Source organism: Onychostoma macrolepis, chromosome 08, assembly GCF_012432095.1.
Source record: "Onychostoma macrolepis isolate SWU-2019 chromosome 08, ASM1243209v1, whole genome shotgun sequence".
In the NCBI taxonomy this organism is placed as follows: Eukaryota; Metazoa; Chordata; class Actinopteri; order Cypriniformes; family Cyprinidae; genus Onychostoma; species Onychostoma macrolepis.
The window spans coordinates 28,128,951-28,149,185 of record NC_081162.1 but is presented as its reverse complement, the minus strand read 5'-3'; the positions used below and the strand labels follow the sequence as shown (position 1 = coordinate 28,149,185).

Genomic DNA, 20,235 nt, shown 5'->3' with positions numbered 1-20,235 from the left:
CTTCTGGAGACACAAACTAGGCCATCAGGAACCTAAAATTCAGTCAAATTATATCCAACATGCTCCTGTCATATATAATGATAAAATCATACATACAGTATTGAATATTAACCATTATAACAAGTCCAAATGTTATGTTGGTTTAATTATTTAGTGAAATATTTTAAATAATATGTTATAATAAACTAGTGCTGTCAAATGATTAATCGCATCCAAAATAAAAGTTTTTGTTTACATAATATATGTGTGTGTGCTGTGTATATTTATTATGTATATATATATGCACACACATACATGTGTATATATTTAAGAAAAATGTTATGTTTATACAATCTAATATATTTATATATATAATATCAGTTATATTCATATAAATATATATATACATGGAAATACATGGAAATATTTTTTTAAATATATGCTGTATGTGTGTGTATTTATATATACATAATAAATATACACAGTGTACACACATATAGTAAACAAAACTATTATTTTGGATGCAGCACTATAATAAACAATATAATATTGTTATATCTATTGAAATAAGTAATTTTATGTGCTTTTTCTTTTATATATTTTTTTTTTTTTTTTTTTGTAAAAATTATATTTTAACATGCTAATTTATTTTTATTTCAATTTTACTTTGAGTAATTTTAGTGCTTTGGTTAAGGTTTAAGTAATTTTATTTTGTGCTTTTGTCTTTTGTATAGTTTTTTTGTGATTTTATATTTAGCTTTATTTAGCGTTAAGTTTTTAAATGTTGTCTTTCAAGTTTGTTTATTAATTGCAATACTTCTGTAATTTTTATTAATATTTTTATATAATATAGAATATTTTTATTAATAGTTTTTATTTTTATATTTTCTGTTTTCATTTGAAGTTTAATTGTTTTAAATTTCATTTTCTTTTTTTTCATATTTATATTTTATTTTATTTAAGCTTCATTTCAATTGATCAAGACGATTTTTAATCATTTTAGTTTTAGTTAACATTTAGCATACAAAACTAGTGCAAACTACACAAGTATGCATGCTACAGACTGTACACGTATGCATTAAGAATCATTTTAAAGATTCAGTTCAAAGGAATCATTTGTCAGTGTTCTATAGCTGATTCAGTTGTCGTCCAGCAGTCATGCATGTTGGTTCCTGAAGCGAATCTGTCTAAACTTTCTTCAGGACTGAGACGGCTGACTCTGGTTCTGCAGCAGCGGGAGTTGGTAAAGATATCATTACATTATACAATTCAGCTGGTGGCATCAGCAGGCACAATAGTTATTTAAATGAAGTCCCAGCTCCGTCTCTCCTTGGACACACATTTCCATTTCACTCCACTTCAGAGCTGCGAATGTGAAATTAGTGGCTTCTCCACCAGAGGGACGGTTTTTATTCAGATCATCAAAGCTCCGGGCCGTTCTCAGGTGTGGATTATATTTATAAAGCCCTGAAGAGAGCGGCTCATGAAATAAATCAATCTGAGCTCAGAGGAGGAGAGCGAAGCGTGCAGAATGTGAGATGACGACTCTCTCAAACCGAGGAAACTTCGTGACCTGATTGCTTTAGTTTCACCTTATAACGCTGATGGCTTTATATGATCAAGTGTTTTCAAACCGTGCTGTGTCTCGTTTAGTTTAACATCCTCCTCCTGCTTTTCCACCCATCAGGAGTTATTTTAGTATCATTGAGAATGAGATACTATTATAGTTTGTATTAATATTTTTATTATTTTAAAAAATAATTTCATTTGAATTTTATTGCTTTAATTTTTAAATTTATTTTGTTTTAATATTTCTATTTAATTAATTTTATTTTATTTTGGTTTTAGTCATTTTAAGTTTTTAATTTCTCATTTTTCGCCTAATATTTATCTTATTTTATTTTCAGACGTCTCTCTTAAACGGAGGAAAACTTCATGACCAGATTCATTTAGTTTGATTTTAGTGGCATTTTCAGTTGTATTAGCTGTATGTGTACTATTAAAAGCCAATTCAAAGCATTAATACTTAAAATTTAGGTTTTTAGTTTTCATTTTAAATTTATTTGAAGTTTTAGTGATTTTATTATTGCTGCTGTCCTTTGTATTAGTTTTTCCGTAATATTTAAGTTTATCTTTATTTATTTATTTATTTATTGAGTTTTAAGTCAGAACATTAAAAAGAAAAGAAACGTGCATGGATTAATTATTTACATTATAGTTAAATAAGCTATCTATCTATCTATCTATCTATATATATATATATATATATATATATATATATATAAATGAAAAAAATATTTTGAAGTAATACAGTAATAAAATAACTAAAACTAAAATTATAATATTTTATACTGCCCATTACATATGCAAGAACACACTGTGCACTAAATTATTAAAACTAATAAATAAAATGTAATAACTTTATATACAATATAAAATGAAATCAATTTTATGTATTAATTCATTTAAAAATTTTAACAAAAATAGTATAGTAATAAATACAATTTTATTAAAAATTTTTATAGACACACAAAATAGTAAAACTAATAAAAATGACAAAAACAAAATTACTGAAACCAACTAAAATTAAAGTGAAAACAGAAAATATAAAATAAAATATATATATATTGATTCGTCATTTCAAAATATTAATAAATAAAATAAATAGGGTAAATTGTCTGTTTCAGGAGAGAGTAGATTTATGAGACGTTCAGATGCGTTCACAAAGCACATGCTCTTTTTATTTTTATATCTATTTATGTGCATCGTGTGTCAAATCTCACTGTTTTTCCAGCATCTTATGCATTAATGTTGTATTTCTAAGGAGCTTGTCATCAGCTCGTGCTGTGTGGATGGACAGATGCTGATGCTTGATGCGTGAGACATCGAGGAGTTTGAGGAAGGCCGACGAAGCTCGTTATTCATTTGTTTTCTGATGTATTGTGATGTACTTCTCTGATCTGCGTCAGTATTTCAGCGTGCGGCCGCTGTGAGGATACAAATGGCTGCATTGATGTGTGATTATGGTTCGAGTTGAGTCTGTTTCTCTCTCCTTCTCCTTCTGTAACCCTTCAAGATATGAAGCTGCTTCTCAGAGGTCAAAGGTCACTCTGGATAAACAGACCGAAGGAGATTTCCTCGGTCTGAAGTCGTCACGTGTTCCCGAACGATGATAAATGATGTTATATCTTCGTTTGGAATAATAAAGAAGACTTTAATGAGATTTCTATTATTTACACCCGGGCTGTTAAACTCATTTCAGGTCGAGCTCCAGATTGGACACAACGTCAAATTACGCCGGACGCTTTTTTAATTTGTTTAACCACGGTCTCCTCGGTAGATAATGAAGTCCAGAATAATCAATGTTGCTTTAATAATTAATATTAGTGTAAAACAAACACATTTCCGTCACCAGAGACCTGTAGAACACCTATAGGACTGACCTGAACGCCTCTGATGAATTAAATGTGTTTGTTTAAACCAATATTAATAAGAGAAGAAAAATTGGTTTCATTTGGTAACTTCAGTCATTTTAATGAGCAAAGAAGCAAAACTATAGAAAGAGAATTCAGCTTTTGACATCTATTTTAGCAGCTTCATTCTTAGTGTTTTAACCCTGTGAAGAGTTTGTTTCTTCATCAGGTTTGTAGAAATGTGTGTCTGCATCAGTGTCTCAGCAATGGATGCTCTGCAGTGAATGGGTGCCGTCAGAATGAGAGTCTGATAAAAGCATCACAATAATCCACAGCACTCCAGTCCATCAGTTAACATCTGGAGAAGACAAAAGCTGAAACAAATCCAGCATTAAGACGTTTATAACTAAAACACAAGGCCATAATAACGCTTTGTTCTGGTCTGAATCAGGAGAGAAATCTGCACAGATCAAAACAGCTCTAAACAAATATGTGGCTGGATGTTGATGAGAGAGACGACAGGAGATGCACTTTTTCACTGGAGGAAGCGTTATTATGGATTATGCACTCTATGGTATTTTAGTTATAAATGCCTTAATGCTGGATTTGTTTCAGCTGTTGTCTTCTTCAGCTGTTTGGACTCTCATTCTGACGGCACCCATTCACTGCAGAGCATCCATTGCTGAGACACTGATGCAGAGACACCTTTCTACAAACCTGATGAAGAAACACACTCATCCTGATCTCAGATGATCCTGAGGATGAGCACATGTACAGTAACTATCCCTTTAACGTGTCTGACAGAAACAGCGGTGTTGTCTGTAGAGTCATGTCTTTTTTTCTTTTTTTTTGTTGCACTCTCACGGTTTGCTGGCTTTTTATTTTGCAAACAATGCAGCCGCATCCCCGCATGTGTAATTGAGCCGCTCGATATGGTCGCTGTGTCAACCAAAGACGGTCACTTGACCACTGTAAAAAGATTTATAAGGACCACATCACGTGTGTGTGTGTGTGTGTGTGTGTGTGTGTGTGTGTGAAGGCAGATGCATAATTAACATTGCACACATGCAGCACTGCATATTTGTGTCTTCGTATTTAAACCAGATGTTATTTTGTGCTGCCTGTGTGTGATTTTAGTGTTGTGTGTTAAAGCTGTATTTAACCCTGTAAAACCTGACTTGTGAAATAATATATATTTTTTAAAATAGAAGATTATTGAACCTTTAGTCAAAATATTGGCATATGTGTTTTTTACATTTTTTTTTATTGAGAATCATATTTGATCCATCAGGCTTTTATGGCTCATATAGTCTGATATAGTGAGAATATGGAGGAAAAAACAGCTCAGTTTTATTCAGACTCAAACTGAGCAAAAATATGAATTTGCTGCATATGCTGATATGATGAAATTCTGATGCTTGTAATGTAAATCAATGTGATTTTTATAACGGTACAGCATACACTGACATAAAATGATCAAAATATCAATAGTCGCTCTATATCTGCAATAATATGTCTCAGTAAGATGAGATGGAAATGATCCAAACATATAATGCAATGCAATGCTGATTGAGAGATGAAGAAACAAACGCTCCTCAAAAGATCAGATTTGAGTAAGTCCAGTAAGTGTTCATCTGGAGATATTACTGCAGTTATTCTGACGCTTACTTGAGCATTCGTATTGGCATTACCCGAGCGGTTGAAGAATACGCATCCAAAGACGTGCATTTATCACATACACGAAGCACGTGTAGATTCAGTCGAGTGATAAAGTTTACACTCTTCAACTTAATGCTGTTGAACTGAATTTATGGAGCAAACTATTCTCTAAAATCAGCATAATATTAACGGCACCGCTGGCTGAAATACAAGTTGCACGTGTTTTCTTTCAGAATTATCATCGGCTGGTAGAAAGGCAAAAATAGGTTACATAAAAGTTAGGAAGATAAGGTAAAGGTGTAAATAATTTCATTTTAGGCACATTGTCAGTAATTTCACCAATGTAAAATAAAGCCCTAGGAGAACTGTTGTTCGTCTTTGATCAACACACAGCAGTGTTTCATTAATGAATCCACATATTTAAATGAATCGACTGAATCAATGATTCAGTGAACCGTTCATAAAGGCAGTCACTTGCTTCGTTTCTAAATGAATCAGCCATTTGAACGAATCGATAAGATTGAATAACTCACTCATTAAGACAGGGTTTGCCACCACCTACTGGCCTTTTAGTTTTATATTTGGAGTATCCTTTTTCAAAATAAGTTCATATTTCACTATTTATTTGTATTTTTGTATGTTGAATTAAAATGTTTCTTTCTAAAGCTACTTATATTTTAGCTACTTTTTTGTAATGTCTATTCAGTGTTTTTTTCTAAATTATCACAATAACTATTATTAATAAAAACATATTATTTAATAATAAGTTTGTTTAGTTGGCACATGATGTGCATGTTAATTAATCTCTTTAATTTTATATTATTTTGATTAATTAATCTGCACATTATGTAATTAATTAGATTAAAAAATCACTTGACAGCCCTATTTAAAACACACAAACACATAAAACAAAATTTAATTTATCTGTTTGTTTATTTATTTATTTATTTATTTATTTATTCAGCAGGGTGAGTGACATTTTAAGGGGTTTCACACCATGCAAAATCATGTTTCTCTTTTGAAATGAGTTTATTGTACTTCATTGTATTTCAAATGTTGCACTCCAGTCCATAAAGAGCAGATGAGACGCTTCATTTCGTTCAGTTGAGGTCAAACACAGTCATACAGAGATGATAACGGGACGCTTTAGGAGTGTTCAGTGATTAATGTGCTGACCGTGTGTGTGTGTGTGTGTGTGACCTGCAGCTGCAGCACCTGAGCAGTCTGGACCTGCGGCACATCTCTGAGCTCAACAACGAGACTGTGATGGAGGTGGTGAGAAAGTGCAGGAACCTGACGTCCCTCAACCTCTGCCTCAACTGGACCATCAACGACAGGTACACACACACACACACACACACACACACACACACTTGTTTCACTATCCTTGTGGGGACATTCATAGGTGTAATGGTTTTTATACTGTACTTACTGTATGTGCTATTGTCCTTCACCAACCCTACACCTAAACCTACCCCTTACAGGAGACTACAGGCATTTTTAGATTTTCAAAAAACTTAATTCTGTGTGATTTATCAGCTTGTTTACCCGCGACACGAGTCCCCATGAGTCTGTGTGTATTCAGGTTTAAGTCCCCACCTGAATAGAAGAACAAGTACACACACACACACTCACAGAGAGGTACACACACACACACTCACAGATAGACACAGACAGACACACACACACACACTCACAGAGAGGTACACACACACACACACACACACAGACACACACACACACACACACACACACACACATATGTTTGTTTTAGTGGTTTACAGGGACTCTCCATAGGCGTAATGGCTTTTATACTGTACTTACTGTATGTGCTATTGTCCTACACCAACCCTACACCTAAACCTACCCCTTACAGGAGACTGTGCATTTTTAGATTTAAAAAAAAAACACCATTTAGTATGTTTTTTAAGCCTTTTGTTTAACGGGGACATAGGCAGTGTCCTCATAAACCACCTTCAAATTGTAATACCTCTGTCATACCCATGTTATTATACAAATTTTGTCCCCGTAAACCACATAAACCAGTACACACACACACACACACACACACACACACACACACACACACACACACAATCACAGACACACACACACACACACATCCATTCCATCCATTTGTGTGTGTGTGTGTGTGTGTGTGTGCATGGATGGAATAGTATCTCTGGTTCCTCATTGTTCTGCTGGATAACGAGGGTGGTTTTTCTCAGGTGTCTGTGAATGATTGATGCAAGGCTCTTGTAATGGTTGGTTGTGGTTGCTCTCTGTTCTTCTGGGCTTCTTCGGTCGGACTGTAGCGTGTTGAATTGCTTCAAGCCGTTTCTCAGTGCCATGCTGTTTCTCCTGAAGGAAAACACAACAGAGAGTCCAGAAGAGAGCGAGAAACACTTAAACGTGTGCATTAGTCTCTCTGGACAGCTCTACAGCAATACATATATGCAGAAGAGCAGTTTCACTCGTTTGACTAATAGACCGGTCAGAGATGCTTTCTGAAATCTGCTCTCCATATGTGTGAGTGCGCTCGATCCTGTTTTGGGTTGTTCTTGATTATTCAGTCATATTTCTGTTTGTAGATGCTGTGATTCTCGCTTAAACACATGCAGGTGTCGTCCAGCGTTAACAGACCCGTTTCTAGACGCCAGATGTCTCATGAGATCGTGTTCATGCTCTTCAGATCAGTCTGAAGTCTTCACATGTTTATCTGGATATGAAGCTTGAATGCACAAGAGCTTGTGTTTTATAGTGAATATAGTCACAGCTAATTAAGTGTGTTCACTATATTAATTATATAATCATAGAAGTCTGTTGAATAATTCAGAGGTTCTCAAACAGGAGGCTTTGAAATGACAGAAACAAGTTTTAAAATAAGCTACTTTTTAGTCTTTGAAGATATATATCCTCCCATTGTCATTTATAAATATATAAGTAATTTTCATTTAATTTTAATTAAAATGAATTGAAATGTATTTTTCGCTTATTGTATTTCGGCTTATGTACAGTTGTTCGATTTTGTTTGCTTTGCATTATTTCAGTTTCTAAACATTTTTTTTATATCATTACTTTTCAAAAGTTTCGTTAGAAGAGAAAGTTTCCTGAAGTGTTTACGTCTAAAAATGGATTTTGTGTAACGTTATTACAATAAACTTACTTGGAGTTAATCTTATTGAGTTTTAATTTTTAAATTAATAAAAAATAATGAATAAATTAATACAATTAATTTTGCCTTTATTATAGATTTGGATTAAATTCATTAAGTCGAAAATATTAAAGTACCTTGGGCATTTTTTTTACTATGAATCTACTTTAATTAATTAATTTATTCATGTATTTATTTATTCATTCATTCATTCCTAGATGTAAAATAATTGGGTTTGTGAGTTTAAAAAAATCCTTCTCATTAATTCTTATCCAGTAAATCACCAACGACTGGAAAAGTTATGAAGTCATGCAAATTTGAACAAATTAATTCGTTAAATAAGTCGGATCCCTGAATAACATTAAGCTCTTAAAACTTCTGGAATTCTGAAACATAATTATTTAAATTGTTTATAATTATTTTAGTCTCTTTTGTTGTGTGTGTGTGTGTGTGTGTGTGTGTGTGTGATTTTTCCCATAATTTATTTATTTATTTTTTTAACCAGTTTTTATTAATTTTAATTTTAGTTAATATATTGCAAGTTAAACTAAAAGAAATTGAAATGTTGCCCTGGCAACTAGATTTTTCATTTCATTTAAGTTAACTTTTATTTCAAGCAGCAAAATTATTTTTTTTTTTAAAGATTTTAGTTTTAGTTACCTGTAAAATAGTCCTGCTATGGACTCATTTTAATCTTATTTGAATCCATTTTAATGTATGGACACTCCTAATTCTGTAAATTAAAAAAAGTTTTTTGAGTATAAAAGTGTGAATGTTTTTGTGGATAATGTGAGGCGTTGGAGTAATAAATGTTGCGAAGCGCTGTCTAATAATTCACATTCATGATGTTTTGGTGGGCCGGTGGTTTTGTGAGAATCTGTAGCTGATCCTCCTGCGTATAAATCACACGAGTGACGATGAATAACCTGGACTAATGTTATTTCATCCGCTTCAGTTCTGCTGGAATCAGCGTCTGTGACTGGAGAATGTGAGGATGTTGTTGATATTCCTGCTGTAACGTATGGATTTACAGCTCGTTCAGCGTTAACACAATATTGAATTTACAGTCCGCCCCAGATACAGTGCCGTTGTTTTATGATTTCTGGATTTATTGGAGATGTGGTTGGCCAATATCACATCTCATCCCTGACCCCTTCATGAAGCGCTGATTGATTTCTCCACAGCGGTGATGGTTTGGGTCGGTGAGGTTCTGCAGGTCAGACTGAGAACGTGCTGTAATTTACTCTGATTTGACTTTTATTTAATTAACCAGATTCATGAACGCTGATGCTCAACCGGTCCTGGATCAAACCAGACTTTGATGGAAAAAATGAGAAATGAAGAAACAAAACTATGAAGGGAAAATAAGACACGTTTGTATTGTTTTTTTTTTTTTTTCAACATTAGGTCAGAATAACCGTATTTAATTCATTTTCCTTATTAGCTGAATTTGAGATCTGAGGTAGATTGAGTTGGGGAAAAAGTGTATTTAAAATATTATATACATATATCAGTTTAATATAAATTATAATCTTGTATTTGTAAAAGTAAAATCATATTTTATTAAATTCAAAATAATATAATGTTAATATAAAAAATGTTTTGCTATGGATTAATTTTAATCTATTTTAATAGAAGGACATTCCTAATTCTGTTAAAAAATAAATAAAAAAACCTTTTGGAATATAATATATTGTTGTGGATAATGTGAGGCTTTGGAGTCCTAAATGTTGAGAATATTATATAATATTTTAAATATATTTAATTTGAATTTAATATAAACTTGATAATATTTTAATATTATACTCTTTCTATAATATTTGTTAAATATAAAAATGTGTGAGAATTTTAATAAAAATAATACATTAAATAATGATATTAATAATTATAGATTATTTTAGATTAGATTAGATGTGTGTATGTATATACTGTGTATATATATATATATATATATTACAGTTACATTATTATTATTATTATTATTTATTACATTAAATAATGATGTTAATAATTATAGATTATTTTAGATTAGATTAGATGTGTATATGTATGTATATACTGTGTGTGTATATATATATATATATATATATATATATATGAAACTAACTAACTAGTTAGCTAAATAAATAAAGTGATCATGACAATCGTGCTGTTAAATTATTTCAGTGTTACTTTTTTATATAGTTGGATTCCTGCTCTTATATTTTTAATATACATTTATTTATTTAATGTTTATTTAATTATATATATATATATTTTTTTTACATTGACAGTTTTACCCACATGTGACTTGCATAAACACATTTTGGTACATTTTGAAATTACTTTGTGAAAAGCGAACTGAACAAAGAAGAAAATGCAACATTGTAACAGTTTCAGTCTCTGTTTCAGAACAGAGCAAACGATCTAGAGGTCTGAAAGTGGCGATGAGGATGTAATAATTCCTGACGGATGTGTGAGGAAATCCATGTGAATGAACACTCAGATGTGCGTATTAATGGAGAGTGATGCAGCGGCTGATGAACATGTAGTCTGGTGTTTCTGATCGTCTTCATCCAGTGTTTGGTTTGGATGAAGCTCTGGCTCTCAGTAATGGATGTGACCCTCACCGCTGGATTAGCCCGGTCCTTTCCTCCCTCTGATGTTTTCGTTTGCACCGCGGCTAAATTAATTACGCCGATCTGCTTTCGGAGTGCGAGTGCTGTGTGTTTCCCGGCGGAAGCCCTGGAGAGCGCCACTTAGCCGGGTTTCTCCAGCTGTATAAACGGCTCGAGCGTGGAAGCTATTTGAGTCGCTCTGAATGAGAGGCTCTGCTAAGCAAATAGCTAATAACGTAAAGCGGTTCTTAAGCGGCGCTACCACAAGACTTACTGCATTCAGAGAGACGGTCTGCTTTTCCTTCATCACTTCAGCTCTTTCTCTGTCCTTTATTTAATTTTTACCTGGAAGAGATGCATACATTTTTTTTTTTTTTTTTTTGTAAGGGAACGAAACTTTGCAAATGCTTTGAGACCCTCAAAATAAACATCTTTTTTTCTTTTTTTTTCAGATTTTGTACATGTATTTTTTTAAGAGATATAACACGTTTCATGTTCAGGTCATTTTGACCCGAGTATGTATAGAGAACCATTAGATGTCAAAAATACTTTTTGTACAACTATCTATGAAGTTGTATTAGCATCAAAATCTTTTGTAAAATATATTCAGCCTTGGGACTGAATTTTGTTGATAAACATGAAAATGTATGCCTTTTGATGAACCATTGCGGCATGAAAAATAGATCACTTGTAAAGTAATATTTGTTAAATAAAAAACTGTGAATTTTACACTAATGGATGCTTTAAGACCGTCAAATAAACCTCATGTTTTTTTTGTTTTTTTTTTACAATATATTTTTAAGAGACATAACATGTTTTGCTTGTATGGAGTAGTTTTATATGTTTATGTATTTATTTAATTATTTAGTTGTGTTATTTATATGTAGATATTTTAGTCTAAAATATTGATCACTAAGTTTATGCAAGTAAAATTATATTTTTTTTAAATAATATAATTTACATTTTAATATATACAGTCATGGCCAAAAGTATTGGCACCCTTGGTAAATATGATCAAAGAAGGCTGTGAAAATTAATCTGCATTGTTAATCTTTTATTTTAAAAAAAAAATCTAACCTTTCATTGGAGAACAAGAATTTGAAATGGGGGGAAATATCATTATGAAATAAATGTTTTTCTCTAATACACATTGGCCACAATTAACGGCACCCTTTTATTCAATACTTTTTGAAACCTCCATTTGCCAGTTTAACAGCTCTAAATGTTCTCCTATAATGCCTGATGAGGTTAGAGACACCTGACAAGAGATCAGAGACCATTCCTTCATCCAGAATCACTCCAGACCCTTTAGATTCACAGCTCCATGTTGCTGCTTCTTCTTCAGTTCACTCATGTTCTACAGGGTTCAGGTCAGAGGACTGGAACGGCCAGCAGAAGCTTGGTTTTGTGCTCAGTGACCCTTTTTGAGGTTTGTGTTTGGATTATTGTACGGTTGGAAGATCCAAACATGGCCCATTATAAGATTTCTAACAGAGTCAGTCACTTATTGAGTTTTTATCTGTTGGTATTTGATAGAATCCATGATGCCATGCGTCTAAACAAGATGTCCAGGACCTCCAGCAGAAATATAGGCCCACAACATCAAAAATACAGCAGTATATTTCATTGTACACATGGGGTACTTTTTATCCCTGTGTTCACCAAACCCATCTCGAGTGTTTGCTGCTAAAAAGCTCATTTTTTAGTTTGATCTGACCATAGAAGCCGACCATTTGAAGTTCCAGTCGTGTCTGATAACTGAATATGCTGGAGTTTGTTTTTGGATGAGCGAGGAGAATTTTTCTTGAAACCCTCCCAAACAACATGTGCTGATGTAGGTGCTGTTTGACTATTTTTTTAAAGGTTTTCTGACCCAGAGACTCAACTATTTTCTGCAATTCTCCAGCTGTGGTCCTCGGAGAGTCTTTAGCCGCTCAAACTCTCCTCCTCACCGTGCATTAGGACGATATAGACACACGTCCTCTTCCAGGCAGTTTCCTAACATTTTATGTTGATTGGAAATTCTTAATTATTGCCCTGATGAAGGAAATGGGAATTTTCACTGCTTTAGCTCTTTTCTTAAAGCCACTTCACTAATTTGTGAAGCTCAATTATCTTTTGCTGCACATCAGAAATATATTCTTTGGTTTTTCTCATTGTGATGATGATTAAGGGAATTTGGGCTTTGTTTTCCCTCCTATTTATATTTCTGTGAAACAGGAATCCATGGCTGGATAATTTCATGTTCATAATCACCCTGGAGTGCTCAAAATTGTGAATATGAATGGGAATATACTTCAGAGATATTTTACTTATAAGATTTTCTAGGGGTACCAATAATTGTGTCCAACATGTATTTGAGAAAAACATTAATTTCATAATGAGATTTTCCCCCATTTTCAATTGTTTTAGTTCAGTGAAAGGTTAGATTAAAAAAAAAAAAAAATTATGAATATAAATATAGACGTAAATATTTTCAAAATATATACTGTATGTGTGTGTATTTATATATAAATAAAAATATGCAGAGAACACACACATATTTCATGCCAACAAAAACCTTTATTTTGGATGCGATTAATCACGATTAATTGTTTGACAGCACTTATAAATATATATATTTTACATATTTTCTATATAAAAATGAAAGAACTCATTTTAGAATGTGAATCTAAGTATCTAGAGTCACAGCGATTAGAGACGTGCTCCTCAAGATCACATCCATTCTGTCCAGTTCAACAGTGAACAGAGTCTCTTTGCTTTCATTAAGAGCTGGAGGACTGTAATGGAATTGAGTGCAGTGCAGTTAAACAACACGTGAATACTAAACAAAACTCAATATGACTGATGAACTGATTCCCTTCCAAGCCTCGTCCGGTGATGCCAAAGAGAAATTCGACTTCAAACGTTCGCTGAACTCAATCACACACGCAAGGACAGATTTATATCAGACGGGAGGCTGTTGGATCCTATATAACGGGTCTCTTGATATCGTGAATCACTGCTGATACTGAATCCATCGGGCCACAGACGCATTTCAGAAAGCATCCTAACGAAGAAATGAAATATGCACGAGATGCTGCCAAATTACACAAGCGTTTGACATGCTAAAGGCACTCGGGTGTGTTTGATGAATGTGTGGCTGTGTATCGTAACCAGATCCATGTGTCGTGATAAATACCAAAACACACAGCCAAACCTCCCAGAATATGGGAGACGTTCACACTTCTCTTATCCGAGGGAATCCTTTCTTATCTGCGGATGATTTTTCAATAAGAGGCGTTGGCGTTCTTGGCTTGGATCGCACGCGTTCCCAGCGAGTGAATCATATGCTGTATTTACTGTTGTTATCTGGAGAATCGCAGCTCGATATTTCATCCCTCAAACTTCTGAGGGACTGGATCCTCCATGAGAATGAAAGAGCTGAAGTAATGAAGGGCAAACATCTTTCTATGAATGCAATAAATCTTCTGGTAGCTGCTTTGTTATTGCATTAAAGCACAGGCTCTCATTAAGAGCTTTCCTGGTCTGTTATGCTGTAAAGCAGTTGAAACATTGTCGTTTTCAACTAAAACCATATTTTATCTGATCAGCAACTTCTCATTAATGAGTGAATGTGAAAAATATATATATATATTCAATGTTACCACATTATTACTGCATTTCCCCTTTTTTATTAATTAAAATTCTTTGATTTTTCAAATTACACATGAACCACACCAAAAAAAAAAAACCAAACAAACAAAAAAAGTTCAGTATTGATAAGAATTTATTTATAATTTTTATATACATACATATACTGTATAAACAAGTGCTGTCAAATGATTAATTTTTTTTAAACGATTAAATTTTTGTTTACATAATATATGTGTGTGTACTGTGTATATTTATTATTTATATATAAATACAGACACATGCATGTGTATATATTTAAGAAAAATGTTACGTTTATATATTAAATATGTTTATATGTTAAATAATTTATATGAATATAAATATATACATGTAAATATTTTCAAAATATATGCTGTATGTGTGTCTTTATGTATACAGGATAAATATACACAGTACACACACACATTATGTAATCAAAAACTTTTATTTTGGATGCGATTTAATTAATCGTTTGACAGCACTAATATAAACACACTGCATTTATTCAAAATAGAAATGTAATGTTTTTACTAAACTTTTACCCCCAATTTTACACATCCCTGCTAAATAAAAGTATTAATTTCTTTCAAAAAAGAAAGAAAGAAAAAATACTGACCCAAAACTTTTAAACAGTAGTGTATATCGTTACAAAATATTTCTGTTTCAAATAAATGCTGTTCTTTTGAACTTTTCTGAATCCTGAAAAATAAAATGTTTCACAGTTTCCACAAAAATATTGGTCAGCACAACTGTTTTCAACATTGATAATAATCAGAAATGTTTCTTGAGCAGCAAATCAGCATATTAGAATGATTTCTGAAGATCATGTGACACTGAAGACTGCAGTAATGATGCTGAAAATTAGGGGTGCTCCGATCAGGACTTTTGAGGCCGATCACATAAAGCAGTATCTGCCGATACGATCACCGATACCGATCTTTTTAAAGCCTTCTTTTTATCATGTAGAATTATTTATAGTGATGATCCAATCAAGATTTTTAGACATTTGTTCAGGGCCTGAATTTCATTTTTGAAAATGAATTCCCCTCTTAGGTGACTCTTGTGAGAGGGGATTTTTTAATTTGAAGGGGTGGAGGGGGGCATTTTTTTGACATTTTTCAAAAATGTATATTTATCTCACCTATGCAATTGTTGCACAATAGCTTACACAGAGCACAATGAGGTTCACACATACTCCGTTTGCAGTGCGTATGCAGTCCATGTGTGCGGTGCAGAAGCAGCTTTCACACAGGAGTCTGCTCCTGATCCGTGGCTGTTTACTACAAACACAACATTTATCCATTATTTTGATTTCAAATCCAAACATTGTAACTTAAAATTAGGGGTGCTCCGATCAGGATTTTTGAGGCCGATGGCCGATCACAAAAAGCAGTAACTGCCGATACGATACCGATACCGATCTTTTTAAAGCCTTACCTATTTATCTTATCTAAATGTTTGATCATGCACTGCATTTTTGTTTTGACAATCGTGCAATTGTTGCACAATAGCTTACACACAGCACAAGATGATTTCATGAGTTGTATGTAAGATGGGCCTTTTACACCTGGCTCACACATACTCCGTTTGCAGTGCGTATGCAGTCCATGTGCGGTACGTAAGCGGTAAAGAAGCAGCACTGAAAAAAAAGCAAAATGCTTTTTCAGCATTGTGATTCTTTTTTTTACACAGTACAGCAATACAATCTTTCATAGACGTGTTTAAACGCAATAAATATAAGACACACATTATTCAATGCTTTTTGCATTTACTTCTAGATTTATATGTTAAGCTGCTCAAGCAAGTGGCAAAACATTTAAACTACTTTTCTTACATTATCACAAACATTCTAAATTAAAACTTACCATTGCCATCTATTATTGCCTTGTTTATCTGAAAGTGCTCTTTTCCTCTAAACCTAGCCAAAAAGACATAGCTTATGCGTTTACTGTGAAACAAAGTAGACTTTAATTATATGCATTTATGGTGTAATTACAACATTTCGTGTCAATCCATGTTCATATTTACCGTAAACAATGCACTGTCACTTTAATTCAGAGCGTGCAGCGGAAACAGACTCGATCTCTGCACTGCTGCAGACGCACCACTCCTGGAACGTAACCTTGTGAACGCTTTAATCTGTTAAGATAAAAAATATACACTGCATACGCACTGCAAACGGAGTAATGTGAACCTGGCGTGTGTGTGCGCGCGCGCGCGAGTGTGCATGAGCACACAGTCTTCAGAAGAGCATGCGAGCGCTGAATGGTTTAAACACTGGCAAGAATTAAAAAGAAATGCAATTTATAAACTTTAGTGATGATGCCACACCGCCTCGATTGTGCAAGTGATAATTCCTGTGTCAACTGTGCAGCTCGCTTATAGTGCAGACGTGATGTGATTTAAAGCCATTTGCACATTTCGAGAGAGAAAGAGAGAGCACTCGCGGTGATTCACTCACGCTGTTTGTGAAATTATGTCTCTCGGTAAGTTTTTAAATTACTTTATAAGTTATTTAATGAAGAAATATGAATTGTACCTCACCTTCGCCATTATAATTATAATTGTAAGGCGCCCTTGAGCAAGGCACCGAACCCCCAACTGCTCCCCCAGGCGCCGCAGCATAAATGGCTGCCCACTGCTCCGGGTGTGTGTTCACGGTGTGTGTGTGTTCACTGCTGTGTGTGCACTTTGGATGGGTTAAAATGCAGAGCACGAATTCTGAGTATGGGTCACCATACTTGGCTGTATGTCACGTCACTTCACTTCAGCAGGCGCGTCATCAGCTTGAGATCGGCCTTTTTAGAGACCGCCGATCAAACATCCCAATGCGATTATCGGCCGATAGTGATAGGTAACCGATCAATCGGAGCACCCCTACTGAAAATTCAGCTTTGATCACAGAAATCAATTACAGTTTAACAGATATTCATATAGAAAACAGCTATTTGAAATTGTAATAATATTTCACAATTTTTATTGTATATTTGATCAAATCAATAAAGCCTTGGGGAGCAGAAGAGACTTCTTTCAAAAACATAAACTCTTTCTGATACCAAATGTTTGACTGGCATTTTGTGCGTGCGTGTATTTCTACACACACACACACACACACACACATATATGTGTGTATATATATATATATATATATATATATATATATATATATATGTGTGTGTGTGTATGTGTATGTGTGTGGAAGTGGATTTGTTCAGGTGTTGTTAAGCAGCAGCTTGTAATTTCTGGGTCTTAACGTAGACACTGGCGTTCTCGTCCTGAAACGCGTCCGTTCGTTATAGCAGCGCAGGAGGGATTTCTCGCAGACCGAGGTGAAATTAATTTCATGCTTTCTAATAAGCTCAGGTTTTCCCTCGTGAGCTTGTGGCACCTAAACCATTGTCAATATTTCTTCTGTATTCATAACTGTTTGTTTAACATGCCTTTAATTAGGAGTTCCTATTGAAGGCTTTAATTGCTTATTAAAACTCTTTTGCTCTTCAGAAAGCCAGAATCGGGCTTATTTCCATGCGGAATCTCACACGGAGAGAATTTGTTGGGGTTCTTGAGCACCGAGGGACCGAGAAGCCAATTTGTCAGAGAAAAGTAAATTAAAGGCGTCGCGGGTTGAAGCGCAGCGTCTCGCTGGAGATTTGAGCTGAAACGCAAAAGTTTTAGTGCTGATTAACTGTTCCTCATTTGTCCTTTTAAATGTCAGAGATGAATGAGAATCTGATTGTGTGACGGAGTTGTGAAGTTCAGTCGTTTCAATGAGATCTGAGGACAGAAATATACTCGAGTACGTCTGATTTTGTGTGTTTTACAAAACAGACCTCCAAAATCTAGGGGGTGATAGTTTCCTTTAGATTTCCAGTGTTATTCAGATATGATGCAAAATACATATTATTAACCAACTATATAAACTCAGAATCAGGGCTCTGAACCGGTTCAAGGAACGTAAATGAAAACCGTAAACAAACGGAACAGAAACTAAATCTAATTTTATAGTTCCGAACAGAATCGAAAATTTTAAATGGCCATTAACCAGTTAATAACGTTATTTTATCGTTCCATGTAATATTTGAAATTTGCTGTCTACCAATCAGGAATTCAACTAGTGCAGACTATGCAAATGTGTCTCTAACGAGTGAAATGCCCGCTCAGCTGTGAACTCTTCGTAGGTAAGTCGCAATGCAATGCACCGGCGTAGTTTATCCGAGGACAGTGTAAGATGGATCCAACAGATCTTATGCACCTGCAGCGCTTCTGTGAACGGAGAAAACAGAATAAAACTATAGGCTTACATAAAAAGGAATATATATGCCTGTACACTAAATATATTTCACTTAAATCATTGACAGATTAACGAAACGAAAGAAAAAAAAATATGCTGAGTTAGGCTATAGTTCATTGTGACACATTCCAAAGTTCTCAGAAAAGAAACCAAGACGGCAGAAAATAGTTTTCTTTATTTTGCATAAGCTTTACAGTTTTACTTACTTTACAGTTTTATTTGTTTTGAAAAAGCTTGACAATTTTGAATGATGTCTTGCTTCTATCTGTATAACCAGCCAGCGTTGGTATGGCCATATCGCGCTGGCGCCTCACGCGCACAAAGACACGACATATTTTTGCGACATTGCAGCCTGTTCATTATCAAAATGAAATACAGTTAAAGAAACGTACAAAAAGTTACAGTGCTCCGTTGTCCAATCTGTTGCGTTGAGCGTGACCACCGCCTCACTGTGCTGATGTAGCGATGTGAAGGATGATGTTTTATGCCGATGAAAGTACAAAGCCTATAATAGCCTAAATAATATTTTTGCATCCAGATACGTCGCGAATATGGAAACATTTGGATTTGTACCGAATGAGAGAGGTAGGCATCAGTTTCACCTTTAATTTGTTTTTGGATTGACGTTTTTATAGCCTATAGACTATAGCCTTAAATTTAGAGGATTTGTTGTGGAGAGAAACTAATAACTGTTATATAATGTTTGTAAACATTTTTGATTTTCCGGCATTTCAGCCTACGTCATTTCTGAATGTAATAGTAATAAAACAACTAATTAAATTAATTTTAAACAATGCAGCAAACATTTTTAAATATCTTTAAAAAATGCTTTAATGTCTTTAAAGCATTAATAGATTTCTTATTTTGTTTAGTAGCCTACATTTAGGCAAATCTAGAAAAGATGATGCTGTAGGCCTATTGGCTGTGACTAAGCAAGTTAATCTCTTCCTGTTTTTTTTTTCTTTTTATTTTTGTGTAAAAAAAACACACTGTACATTATTATTATTATTATTATTATTATTATTATTATACACTGTAAAAAAAAAAAAATTAATTCTAATTTTAAGGCATTTTAAGGCAACCAGCTTCAGCAGATTTTTGAGTTTTCTCAACTTGTCATTTTAAGTTTATACAACAAAACTTTTAGAATCTTCCACAAAAATAAGTTGAGAAAACTAAAAAATCAGCTGAAGCTGGTAAAAAAAACATTTTTTTTTAAGTTCGCTCAACTTTTCTTTTTTTTTTACAATGTAGGCAAAGACAATTTAAAAAATAAGGTTATTAACTGTTATTTTTTTCTACTCTAACTGGTTTCGGAACAGTAAAAATACAGAGGAACGCAGGAACAGAAACGTTAAAATATCAATTCTGCTCGGAGTGAACCGATTGACTTTTTTTGTTTTGTTTTCAAGCCCTGCTCAGAATGCATAAAACTGCAAACTAACTCTATAAGAAGACAGATTAATCTAATTCCTTGTGACAGTGTTC

At 33.8% G+C, this 20,235-nt stretch overlaps 1 protein-coding gene across 1 annotated transcript in view; it reads left to right on the top strand.

Annotated features, from left to right (window-relative positions):
- Window positions 1–20,235, top strand: part of fbxl17 (F-box and leucine-rich repeat protein 17) — a 233,852-nt gene that overhangs the window by 85,230 nt on the left and 128,387 nt on the right. The window contains exon 7 of the mRNA XM_058785068.1: window positions 6,258–6,388. Within this exon, the coding sequence (XP_058641051.1) occupies window positions 6,258–6,388 (131 nt within the window). The remainder of the gene's footprint in view (window positions 1–6,257; window positions 6,389–20,235) is intronic.